General features: G+C 54.7%; 4 protein-coding genes across 4 annotated transcripts; 1 reads left to right on the top strand and 3 right to left on the bottom strand.

Annotated features, from left to right (window-relative positions):
* Positions 1-69: 69 nt before the first annotated feature.
* On the bottom strand, positions 70-1663 carry P170DRAFT_417551 (FAD/NAD(P)-binding domain-containing protein). Its single transcript, XM_024847175.1, has 4 exons — positions 1422-1663; positions 1009-1353; positions 299-955; positions 70-241 (listed from the first exon to the last, which is right to left on the bottom strand). Exons 1-4 carry the CDS (start codon positions 1621-1623, stop codon positions 165-167), a joined length of 1281 nt encoding a protein of 426 aa, XP_024698771.1. The 5' UTR covers positions 1624-1663; the 3' UTR covers positions 70-164.
* A 584-nt stretch (positions 1664-2247) lies between these two features.
* Positions 2248-3851, bottom strand: P170DRAFT_440934 (M28 family metallopeptidase). Its single transcript, XM_024850193.1, has 4 exons — positions 3516-3851; positions 3007-3448; positions 2627-2943; positions 2248-2562 (listed from the first exon to the last, which is right to left on the bottom strand). Exons 1-4 carry the CDS (start codon positions 3666-3668, stop codon positions 2329-2331), a joined length of 1146 nt encoding a protein of 381 aa, XP_024698770.1. The 5' UTR covers positions 3669-3851; the 3' UTR covers positions 2248-2328.
* Positions 3852-4399: 548 nt separating this feature from the next.
* P170DRAFT_417546 (uncharacterized protein) lies at positions 4400-5621 on the bottom strand (the record flags this gene model as incomplete). The annotated part of the gene is made up of 4 exons (XM_024847174.1): positions 4400-4805; positions 4866-4986; positions 5052-5252; positions 5372-5621. 4 exons carry the CDS (start codon positions 5619-5621, stop codon positions 4400-4402), a joined length of 978 nt encoding a protein of 325 aa, XP_024698769.1.
* Positions 5622-6111: 490 nt separating this feature from the next.
* Positions 6112-7296, top strand: P170DRAFT_369002 (alpha/beta hydrolase; the record flags this gene model as incomplete). Its single annotated transcript, XM_024844888.1, has 2 exons — positions 6112-6366; positions 6430-7296. The coding sequence occupies 2 exons, from the start codon at positions 6112-6114 to the stop codon at positions 7294-7296; spliced, it is 1122 nt and encodes a 373-aa protein (XP_024698768.1).
* Between the last annotated feature and the right edge of the window lie 5334 nt (positions 7297-12630).

The following is a 12630-nucleotide window of genomic DNA, read 5'->3' as shown; positions in this document are numbered from 1 at the left end:
TTTAGACTCAGGATAGCTCGTCTGTACGGACATTGCCAGTCTTCGTGTGTCCCCGACTCATGTCTCATGGTCAACTGCTTGTAATCATGGATTCCCCGGACTCTATATGTATACAATAGATACAATAGATGGTAAAATCTCCCGATAATTTATACTGTGTGCTTCTAAGCTGCACCAGTCTTTGATTCAATTCTCACCTCGGCAGGTGGCGCTTCCCCCAAGCGCATCCAGTTCCAGCATACTGCGAAATAAGTCAGTTCAGATCATCTACCTTGCAGGAACAAGCGAAAGAACCTACTCATGTATCCCAAATCATCACCAAAGAAAGTTTTAAGCACTTCGGGGCCTTCCGAAAGCCCAGTCGTTGGGAAGTATCCCACCGCCTGCTTCCCCAATGCCAGAGCCATCATGGGTGGCACCTCTGCCAGCTGGAGAGGATCCGTCTCAGACCCGTATAGCTGCGCGTACATTTTCTGGTGGATGTTCACGGCCGCATAATGGCCCTGATGCATGGCAGCTCCTCCGCGCTTGATTCCCGACCAGCGCACGAGATCGCCCGCCGCGTAATGGTCCCCTGCGTTGGGAACGTCGCCGGAGAGATTGAGTTGCGGCGTGATGTGCACGTAGCCCTCTTCGTCGCAGGCGGCGTCTGGAAGGTAAGACGTCGTTGGCGAGAAGCGTGACACGGCGTTGATGACATGACTCGCCTGCAGCTGTCGGCCATCCGAGAGCGTCAGCGTGTACCCCGACGAGTCGCCCTCGTTGGCAGTCGTCGCCTGTACTCTCACACCCAAGATGACGTCGACATCCGACCGCAGAAGCTTCAGCGTCTTAGTGCTAAACTCGTCCGGCAGAGACTCGGAGGACAGCAATTGGGCGCGTGAGTGAATGAGGGTCACCTTGACTTGGGGCTGCATCATTTTGATCTCGGCCGCGATCTCGACTCCCACGGCGCCTGCATCCACTGTCAGTGAAGACACGCGAGGATCCAGACAGCCGGACACATACCTCCGCCGATAACAACAACCCCCTGAGACGCCTTCTTAACGTCCTCGACCCATCGACTTGCCTCGGCCAGGTAGTCCTGTCGCGTCAGAGACTTGGGAGCGCTGGGCCAGTCCCTGCGCAGGCCAGAACAGGCGATCAGATAGTCGTATCGTTCCTCCGTCACTGGCCTCCCTTTGGCGATGCCTTCAATACGCGCCGATTTCGCCTGACAATCGACATGGACGACTCGTCCCTGGATGCGCTTGATTTCCGGGGCCTGCAGGGCGGGGATGTCGTCGAATGTCTGCCAGATTGCATGCGCGTAGTCCTGGGAGGCGATGGCCAGCGGCACCCCGATCAAATGGTCTAGCACACAAGCGGTCAACTATGGCATCCCAAGATCGATAAGGAATCTGATTAGTGGACGCGCATACAGTACCCATCTCGCTCATCCACAACGGTGATCTGCACGGGCACTTTCCGTGGAGGACCCTCGTCGGCCGGATCCAGCGAGAACCGACAGCGACGACCCTGGCAGAGATCGAACAGGTTGAGCGTGGCAGCCAGTCCAGCGTAGGAGCCTCCTACGACCAGGACCTTGAAAGGCGCACGGTCGGACTGAGAGGGATTCAGCATGGCGGGTTGAGTGGGGGAAGAGAGGGGGAGGAGGAGAGGCAGCGACCGGTCGAAGAGGACGGAGGACGGAGGAATCCTGGCGGTATAATAAGTTAACGGACTAAATCCATAATAATCATAATAATCATAATAATCGTCTGTTATCAATCGGCCCCCACCGGCAGTGGGGGACGCCTTCCCTTATCAGATCCGCGTGGCGTTTCGTGACTTTCCTTCTTCCACTAGAAATGTTCCTCCTTTCTCTCTCTCCCATGCGCCAAGTCAGCTGAGATGATTCCACTGCTGCTCTCAGTGGACGATCCCAGGGCGCGAGGTCCAAATCTGCCAAGGACTGCCCTGCATCTACCCCTCCTTGCCCAGTGGTGTATGGAGGAACCACCTCTTGCTACGCAGCACGACACAATGCTGCACAACACCTGAGTATATCTCGACTACGGGGCCTTGCCATCGTATTCATCGAAAATATACCCTATGATCAACATATTATCGCCGTCAACTCCCAACTGGACGCTGGACTGGCCTTCGTTCATACGGCGTGGAAATCCCCGGTCGACCACAGGGTAGCGTCGGTTCCTACAAACCTACGAAGTCCCTACAGGATTTGAATCTGCTGTCAACAAGAAAATCTCTTTTAATGCATGTCACTAAGTCCTCAAAGCCATTGCTTCATCCTTCGTGGCGTCAATCCCGGTTCCTACTCGGTCCTCACAGCGAGGCAAAGGCAAGCTCGTAAGCAAAGCCCAAAGACAGACGGGCGTGCTGCAGCACGTGGTCGAAGTTGACCGTGCTGATCGTGTCCTGGGCCGTGTGGATGTAAGGGCTGTCGTCTCCAAACTCCGACTCGAAGGCGAACGAGCTGGGGTAGCCATAGCGGTTGGCCGAGGCGTGGTCCGAGCAGGCGTATCCGCACTTCGACTCCACCCACGAGATGGTCGTGTACTAGGGAAAGCAAGTCCGGTCAGTCCGCATGTCCTCAAAATATCCGAATTGGATGATAACCCACCGTGTCGATGATCGTCTTCAGGAACTTGGTCAGTCCGGCATCGACGTAGTCGGTCAGGACGCCGATGGCCTCGGGCTTGCCGGCCTTCGTCGTGCCCTCCGTGTATCCCGTCATGTCCTGCTGCAGCATCGCCACCACCTGCTTGTTCTGCGACGAGTACTGTCGGAAAATCGCCTGGCTGCCCAGGAGTCCGCCCTCTTCGGCCGAGTAGAAGTGGAACTCAATCGTGTTGGGCGCTTCGCCCGCCGCTACCTTGGGATCCTTCAGGAGAACCCGCAGCGTCTCGAGGATGGTCACCACTCCGGAGCCGTCGTCATCTGAAGAGGCAATCAATGTTAGCTATAATGCGATCGGCGGAGAACGACGTCTGTCCGACATACCGGCACCGGGGGCTCGACCCGTGGAAGGGGACGCCTGGTTGATCGAGTCCTGATGGGCGCCGAGGACGACGGTCTTGCTGCTCTTGCCGGGGATGGTGGCAATGATGCTTGACTGCGTCCAGGAGTGGCTAAAGGGCTTGACAGTAACGCCCTTGGCCCCGCTGGCATCCACGACCGACTGGATCTGGGCCTGCAGCCATTCCGAAGACTGCTTGCCGTAGTTGCTTTTGTAGTAGCGGTTGTGGAACTCCGAGAAGGGCTTCAGGACCGTCTGGAAGTTGGCCTTGTTCAACTCGGGGATCAGCTTATTCACCGTCTCCTTGTACTGCGCGCTGCTGGGATAGGTGACGGCCAGTTGTTGCTGCGAGTCCTCGGTGCCGGCGACGTTGGCGGTCTTGATGCTGCTCACTTCGTCCGTGATGTCGAAGAATTGCTTGCCCTCCTGCAGAAGAAGAAATGACGTGAGCAAACACCTTTCACTTCCCCTGCTAGGAGATCCTGATACTCACAGCCTTGAGAGCCCATTTCTCGGCCTCGGTGACCTCCTTGGTGACGCCGGGCGCCAATTCGAGGATGTAGCGATCCTCGGACGAGGCTCGCTCACCAATGACGAGAGCCGAGGCAGTAGCTGCCAGCGCCGTGGCATAGAGGGGGAACCGCATGGTGAAGACTGAAACTGGGATAGGAAGAAGGATGGAGGGTGGTACACAGCCAGGGAGAGTGCATCCTTTGGGGAAACCCCCGGTCAATTTATAGCCACGATGGCAGGCGACAACCCCCCAGGTTGCATCGAGCGGGAATCCCCGTTGAATTTCGGATATCCTTGCAGCACAAGGCTGTGTGACAGCAGCTGAGCCCGGTTAGCGATCGGCTGCATCGAGGATTTTGGTGCCGTCCGGGGTTCTTTTGCCCACCAAATCCTGCTGGAGGGCGGCGTCTTTTGAAACGTCCTATTCCTTTCGTCCTGTTGATTCCCAAGAGCACTCTGTTCACGGTGCTGTGCTCGCATGTCCCTCGTTCACAGTGTTAGTTGCGAGAACATCCAGAGCCATGCCGTGGTTGCATCCCACTCGCCGATCTCCAGATCGACATCCATCGCGGAAGCCCGTGGGAGGCCCGAGGCGCCAAGCCAGGCCAAGCCAGCCAATTCGTCAGGAACTGCGACGCCAGAGGGTTTGATAGGCAGATGGCGCTCGTTCCGACTTGAAAAGGGGTCTTCAGGCTGCTCTCTCCATCCTTGGCTCACGTCGGTTTCCGTGCTTCAAATGGAGCGGAAGACGCCAAATCCTACGGAGTCCGATATGCAGGGAAATTGCTCTTCATCATTAGGTCGCCATGTATTATCTCAATTATTACGGTCTATTTTTATTTTGCCTCCAACGAGAGGCCTTCTTCAGGATTTTCGGGCTTCCACGCTGACGCTACTCTCGCCGTGGATTTCCGTATACACATGCGCCGGGCGCGCCGCCAGCTTAGACCCCAGCGCCGACGTCCGTCGCGGATGGTTGACCTTGTGCATTTCCCAGGGCTGGTCCTGCGAGGCCAGAGCCCGATCGCGCGACGAGTGCGGCCCCGTGCCGGTGTTGGTGGCTCTCGAGCGCGAGTTCTCGCGCCCGCCGCGATAGAAGCCGTACAGGACGGGGGCGTTGGACACGATGGAGGCGGCGAACAGCTCGACGTTCGCCCAGGTCGTGCGGTTGACCTGCACCGTCGAGTGCTCGGCGTTCTGCGGTAATCGGATGATCGTGATGATCACGATAAAGAGACCGATGGCAAAGAGGGCGGCAAGCTGCAGCTTCCTATAGTGCACACAGTCAGTGGATGGTCAACGGACACGAGAGCGAGAAGACAAGACATACTCGGCCAACGACCGCTTGACCATGACCAGGACAGGGATGGGCAGTGCAATCAGCATGACATCCGTGATGATATTGAGGACCCCCAGCACGATCAGTTGCAGTTGAGCCTGGGAGCAGGTGCCTGTTGCAGTGCGTCAGTCATCGTTTCGTTCTACCATGGCAACTCCAAGGATCTCTGATGCATACCTGGGTCAGGCAATACCTGCCAGTAGTGGTCGAACGGATCGCATTCAGTGAAAGTCACCACCTGGACGGTGATATACGTCCCTGCGAAGATCGCCAGGTACGCCAGCAGCGTCGGTCGTTCCCACGACAGGTTTCGAATCAAGTGTCGGTAGGTATCCAGCAGGACAATCTTCTGGATCCAGAGACTATAACACGAGTCAGCTCCTCCGCTCCGTGCGTTCTCCATCGACCGCGCTCTACCCGGCTCGAAACGACAGGGGATCCATACTAGGAGTTGTAAAAGACCCGGTTGCACAGGGTGAACTTGCTGCCGATCTCACGCTGGTGGATCTCGTGGCCCGTGAAGTGGCGGGAGTCGCGCATCTCCGGCGGCATGTTGTTCGTGCCCCAGATGAGGATGACATGGACTAGGGCCAGGCGGATTAACGCACAGAGAATGGCGGCGAAGGACAGATAGTCGCCGAGGACGAAAGGCTTGCGGCGCACCTTGCGCAGCAGCAGGCGCGTGGCGATCAGGGCGACCGTCAGCCAGGTGAAAAGCCACAGCAGCACCAGCGTCGTGTTCGCCATGATGAACGAGCAGGGACCAGGTCAGCCATCTGGGGGGTCCAGGAAAAGCGGACGGCGCGGATAATAAAAGGCACTCCACGGAGGCAAGGAGACGCTGGTAGAAACAGCCTCGGAGATGGGCACAAATTGACCCAAGGCCAACTAAGTTTCGTCTTTGGGGTCGGATGCTTTTAACCTTTTAGGTTTTTTCCAGGCCCCCAACTGCTCGATCGATGATGCGACCTCCATTCGCTGACGGCGGCGCACCAGACTTTCGGGTGGACTCCGGCGCCGTGGAATGCAGTGGATGCTTGACCGTGGGAAATGAGGATCGGCTGTGCAGTGGAGATGCGCTTCTCGCGTGGTTCCACCCGGCTGTTGCGATCGGACTGGCCGGCTCTGCTTTTTGAGAACCTTCTGCTGCTTCTCGCGCTTCTCTGATCCCTGTTCAATCTACGCCTTTTTTACTTCGATCCTCCTCCTCCGGCCAATTTGTTCCCTGCAGCCCAAAATGTGGTCCCGAGGCGTTCTGACCGGGCTGATCGCCCTGGCAAGTCTGGCACGCACCGCCGTCGCCCACAACTCGACTTCCTCCGAAGTGGCCTACCAGCGCGAGTACCTCTATGTGGGTGGCCAGTACGTGAAGAATGCCGACGGCGATCACTTGTTCGCGGACCAGATGTACGTGGAGAAGCTCATCCCAGAGGGGGGTGCTTCCAAGCCGCATCCCATCGTCTTCATCCACGGACAGGCGCAGACAGGCACCGTACGTCATACAGAAAACCCGAAGCTTAACCCTAATTACCGCGCGATGCTGACCCGGCCCTAGAACTGGCTGAACAAGCCCGACGGAGGCCGCGGATGGGCCTCGTACTTCCTGGAGCAGGGCTACGAGTGCTACCTGCTCGACCAGACCTTCCGGGGTCGCAGCCCTCACGTCCCTGGCAACGGCACCATGAAGACCTACAGCGCCGAGAAGCTGCAGCAGCTGTTCACGGCCCCGAAGAAGTACATGCAATGGCCTCAGGCGGCGCTGCACACCCAGTGGCCCGGCACCGGCGTCATGGGTGACAAGATCTTCGACACCTACTACGCCTCCACCGTCGACTTCTTCGGCGAGGCCGTGGGCCAGCAGATTACCGTGCAGCGGGCGGGTGCGGCGCTGTTGGACCTCATCGGCTGCCCCGTCATCTTGCTGTCGCACTCGCAGGGCGGCATCATGCCTTGGATCCTGACCGAAGTGCGTCCCAAGCAGGTGCACGCCATCGTCTCCCTGGAGCCCTCCGGCCCGCCCTTCAACGGCGCCACGGCGAATGCCTCGTCACTGGCCTACGGTCTGTCGGACATTCCCCTGACCTACTCGCCCGCCGTCACCGATCCCAAGACCGACTTCGCGCTCAAGAAGCTGCCCAGCAACTCGACCGCGCGCGACGAGTGCGTGCTGCAGGCCGACCACCCGGCGCCTCGCCAGCTGGTCAACCTGCAGAAGGTCCCCGTTGTCGTGGTGACGACCGAGTCCTCCTATCACGCGCCCTACGACTGGTGCACGGTCAAGTTCCTGAAGCAGGCCGGCGTCTCTGCGGAGCACATGCAGCTGGGTGAGCTCGGTATCCACGGCAACGGCCACATGGTCTTCCTCGAGAAAAACAGCGACGAGGTGGCCGGTGTGATCCAGAAATGGATCGAGAAGCAATAGAAGGATTTCCCTTGTCGGGCCTCTAGCTATGCCTAATTATTCCCTCACACTCCGTACTATGTATTTATTTTCTATCTTGATGAGATCTATGGTATCCTCGATAATATTTATGGCTCAACTACAATAATTTGTTTGTCAAATCTCCATGTACGATAGCACCGCACGACTCACAACTAATGCATACCAAATACTCCGGAAAAGACCCTACTCGGCTACGTCGGATCGGGATTCCGAACGAACACCGACTCGGGCGACCTCCGGGCGTCTGAAAAAAAGGAGAAAAAGGTGGTTTAGTTAAACTGGGGTTGGACTTCAACTGCCAACAGAAACTTCAAAGGTAAATTGAGGGATATAACCGGACGGGCCCTCTGTGGGTCCGCATTTCTGGCCAGCATCTCCACCGTCAGAGTTGGATTCTATGTCGACTGCATTGCAATGAATCAATCCAACGGAAGGATTGCATAGCAAGCACACTGACCATGCACATCACGGTGTGCCTGCAAATCATGGAGGAAGTTGCGGGTGATTCCACGTGGAGGATGGCGATGTCAAGGACGCGAACAGGAGGATCGGAGGCCTCTCTTGCCGCTTGAAGCAGGACTGTGGGTCTTGTCGGCCGAGGTTTCGCCATGATCTCCTTTTCCTCCTTCCCAAAAATCCCAGAAATCCCCTTGGAGGGGTCAACCGGTGGACCGAGGTGGATATAGGGGGGACGCTTTGATGATGGCATGGAAACGGTCATATTCGGATTCCACAACAAGCAGACCAAATCACCACGAGTACGAGCTCACGAAGTAGACCGAGGACGGGCTGGCAGTGTGTCCCGTACAACATGGCATCCTGCAATTTCTGTGTCATATATTGCCTGCGGCTGGAGATGACCCGCACGGGCACACCGACGTTCTCGTAGCGGCGGCTCTGCTTGCCTCTCCTGGCCGAAGGGGATCGGCTTTGGCTATCAATGCGGCTAATTCACCGGTAGTGCAGGCTAAACGTAATGACCGAGGCAAACCCCCTTAATGGGCGAGCATCCAGGAAGACCCCTCGAGTACGAAGACAGGCATAGCGGTCAACCTAACCGCCCAGCGGTAGGTCTCAAGAACCGTAGAAGGAGAGATAACAACCCATTTAGATTGGCGCTAGGTGGCTGTCATTGACTTGATAGGCGACGTGCGACAATTTTTGTGTTGTTTAAGGTTCAATCATGGCTTCATCAAAGTCAAATCAACCGTCTGCGTATGTCAAATGTCCGCGGTCAGCTTATTCCTCGAGCATGTAAGAGCACTGGAATCAGGCAACGGAACGCAGGCGCTCCATTCCGGTGCTTGTTTCTAAACACATTGGACCATGCACCATGGTTACTTGGACCAAAACGCTCGTGTCCACTTGAGGTTTGGTTCTGTGCGTAACGTATGAATGATTTTCGCCGTGAGAGTGCCATTCGTTGCCAGCTGCCTCTACTTTTGAAACCATGCTTATGATAAATTAGAAGCCACAATGCTTTTCCTCTTCTACCTTCATCGTCTTATCTGTCTCTTTGGACTCGAGTGGTCGGGCTTATATAGTCGGCCTCAGATTCAGCGCCCGAGCAAACAGGTCAATTTGGCCGCAGAAACATACTGTACATCGTGCATGTTGCCGACGAACGATTGATAAAGCCACTGATCAGGATAATCAAACGATTAGCTAGACCTTTCGGTGAATGAATCCCAACTCGACTTGCAATCCAGTTTAGGGAGTCATCTCGAGAACGATGTTTTAGGGGATCACTTCTCTGCGAAATGGCAATATTGACCACCAGCCTCTTTGCATTGTTCCGCCTGGAAACATAACCCTCGATCGAGTATGAAGACCTCTGTTCAAATATTCGGCTTAGCTCTTTTGGTCTTCGCTTCGCACTCCGAACACACCAGCCGCAAAATGCCCATCATCATCGGTCTAGTCGGTTTCACAATTCCGATCGAGATAACACATGGCGCAGTCATTGGCAAGGGCTCATGAAGAGCATGGAAAAATAATCATTGTTGAGTTTAAAGCGCGTCGCCCAGGTTTCCAGCAACGAGTGACTCTACAGCGGGACATATCAGGGCTAGATATTGCAGCTCTATATCAGCCCAACATGCAGCATCACATTCTCCTCCTGGTGAACGGCATGTGCTGTGGCACGGTATACATCTTCAATCGCCGCAAGTCGTCTCGGCTTCCTCTCGTATGTGCCATCAACTTGTGGTTTTCAACGCATGAGCCAGCAGCCAATAGGACGGACTGCATCATTGTTACCAGAGCATCTCCAGGTTCGACGCGTGTCTGAAATAGCGGTACTATGACGGCCGAGATTCAGAGCTGGTAGAACTATCGCCTTAGCATTTACCGCCGGACATCCGCAGCATATTGATTATTGCTGATACTTCCAAGTCTGCAACTCTCGTCAATCACGCAGCCTATGCGGGTTCCACAGGGTTCCCGTTGAGCAGTGTCTCGCTGCACAATGTGACGCGATTGCCATATCACGCTTCAAAAGAGGTATTCTGCTCTAATTACGTCTGGATATCTGCCGGGACTTGGTCCAGAAAATGAATGTCTCCGAGATTGCGGTGTCCACCGAAACGTCAGGCAAAGTTTGACACTGAGTTTCAAGGCAATCTTTGGCGACGCTTTCGCTTTCGAGGTGAGGCCATCTGGCAATCCCGCAAAATATTTTCTAGCCGTTGGGGTATGTCTATTTGAGAGCTGTTCAATCTGGAGGCACTGGCGGAAGCACAAACAGTCGAATCCTTGGTCTTTCGTCTTCTCTGTGCCCTTTTACCAGAAAACTTTCTTCTGACTTAGAGACATCGAAAAAACAATATGATAGTATCATCAAACTGCGACATTAGATTGCCCGCGGCTCATCCTCGACCGAAATAAACAATCAGGTCTTTCGTACAGCAGGATCGTAATTAATTTCGAGAGCAAACTCATCAGTGAACATCTGGGGATCCGCAGCAACATCAATGGCGATTTTCCGGTCGAGAAACATCACTGAACAGGAAATAGAACGAGACGAGCAGCATGGAAAAGTCAGGATTGACTAAGCCTGAGTCTCCATACAAAAAGCAGTACCACGCTCACCCTGCAAGATGATTTCGACTAGTAGGGGTTGGTCCTGCGGGTGATTCGCCGATAAAGAGCTCAACGCTTCATATAACTTTAGTGTCCATTTGTCTTCTAGCTGGTGCGTCAATAACAGGTGAGCGTTCCCAATGTCGCCGACGGAAACCCCATACAGTTCTGGGACTCTTTTGCGTTCTTCTACGCGATTGCCGAGGACGTGATAAAGATCCTCGAAATTTAGCATGCCAGCGCGACGGATACAGGCGGCATGCTCTCCATCCATCAAGTTTCCGTGAGAGCGCAGTCGTGTAGAGTCTCTTCATCTACTCATGATAGGAACGCAATTGGGTCTTTTGGGTTACAAAATGCGTCTAAACCCCGGGAAACATAGGAGAACTAAGTCGCACGGCGGATCCGCTGTCGGATTCTCACAGGCCATTGCAGACAGTTCGTGGATGCTCTTTAAGAGGCAGCGGCAAGAAGAAGAAGAAGAAGAAGAAGAAGAAGAAGAAGAAGAAACCAGGCAGGCAAGAAATTGAAATACATAGCGCGATTTGGTTAAGATTGGAATTCCTTACCCGTGGGGCAACGCGACTGTGCTGCGGCACAAGGGCCGTGAGATGCATGTTGGCTGATGCACAAGGAAGCGCGCAAGTTGGCCAGCATCACTGGCTTTCTATCGTCTCTCCTGGAATCATGATGAATGACAGCTTGTCTAAGAAAAGCCTATTTCAGCTCGATATTTTAGTGTGTTCCAGTCTCTGGGAGACGACGCAAGCTTACCGCTGGAGAAGCAACCTATTTCTCTTGGTGAAGTAATGCTGTCGGTATGCGGGCTGTCGCCGTATCGGGTACAACAGGAGGGTCCAATCCAGATCTCTTCTCAGAAGGCCACCATGTTGACGAGAGGTTTCCTGCTTGTTGATCAACCACAGCTGACATGCCCCAACGATTCTCGTCTTCCTCGGTAGAATTCTAACTGTCGGTCGTCAGCCGTAGAAATAGGGGGGAATACAAAAGATGAAAACTTACCAATAGGCCAGATTGGATAACACCGGAAGAAGTCATCCATATCCCTAAGCGCCCGGAGCAATATGTTGATAGATGCAAACAATAGCGTCTCACTCATGCCAGGCACGACTGCGGTGCCAGCGACAACATGATGACACACACTGAAGCAAAATGGTTCATCCCCGTGAAAGTCACACCGATCGCCTGACGCAAGCGCAAATCACCAAACATCGGCCGGGGTAATTCAAGCAAAGAAATTGACCATTCTCAGCCCACGGGCCCGATCCATAGACTTCCACTCCTGACTGCCCTCTGTTTCGATTTATCAATAAGGACGCGCACTGATTGGGTCCAGGACCCTCTTCCAGCCCATGAATCCGCGATTGTACGGGGTTCTGATGCCTTATCGCAGATGATAAATCGACACCAGGCCCTCTTCATTTATGCCAAAAAGATTGCCAACGTCGCCGCTGTGGTCGGATGATCAAGGGCTGAGGCGTCTGCAGGTTCGCGATCTGGCGTACAAAGACCTGCATAGTTTTCGCGGATACCAGTCGAATGACCGGTCGGTGGGCGTAGTCAACTCAGTAGGTATACACGGTCAGTCATACTGTATCGCCCCTGTCCACTTGCAGCTGCTTAACGTGATAGATCCGCGACTCTCTTCCGGTGGGGCAAACATCCAAAATTTGTTGATTATATCACACTATACGTGTTCAACACTGCTCGCAGGTGGTGGTCGCGACAAAATATTCGACATCAGAGGGGACGCGGGCATTGTTCGTCACATTTCCGGTCGGCTTTGATCGTTGCGGCGGTTTTCCGGTGACATGATCGGTTCGAGATGGTTTCATTCGCAGGGAATATCCGTTGTTAATCGGATAGAGGACAGTGCGGATGCCATCGTGACTGGATCTGGAAGTGGCTGTAAGGGGGCGAGATGGAAGACCATTGAAAGGGAGATGCGCGAGAAGAGAGACGCGAAGCAGAAGACGCGATGGATGCCATCAGCGGCCGACCGCCTGGCTGCCTTGGAGCCTCAGGCCACCAATTTCGCCGGCTTCAAGACGAAATCCCTCGCACCCTGTCTGCCTGGAATTTGGCATACAAATATGGCACGATGAGCTGGTACACAGGGAAGAACGAAATGATGGAGTCTCAGAGGCTACCATGTATGGCTTGTGGCTCTACTAGTTTTCAATTGGCAGCAATATATATATCCGCACGCCC

The sequence above is a fragment of the Aspergillus steynii genome (genome assembly GCF_002849105.1).
Source record: "Aspergillus steynii IBT 23096 chromosome Unknown P170scaffold_10, whole genome shotgun sequence".
Taxonomy (NCBI): Eukaryota; Fungi; Ascomycota; class Eurotiomycetes; order Eurotiales; family Aspergillaceae; genus Aspergillus; species Aspergillus steynii.
Note: the sequence above shows the minus strand (reverse complement) of the source record. Positions and strands in the feature narration are given on the sequence as shown.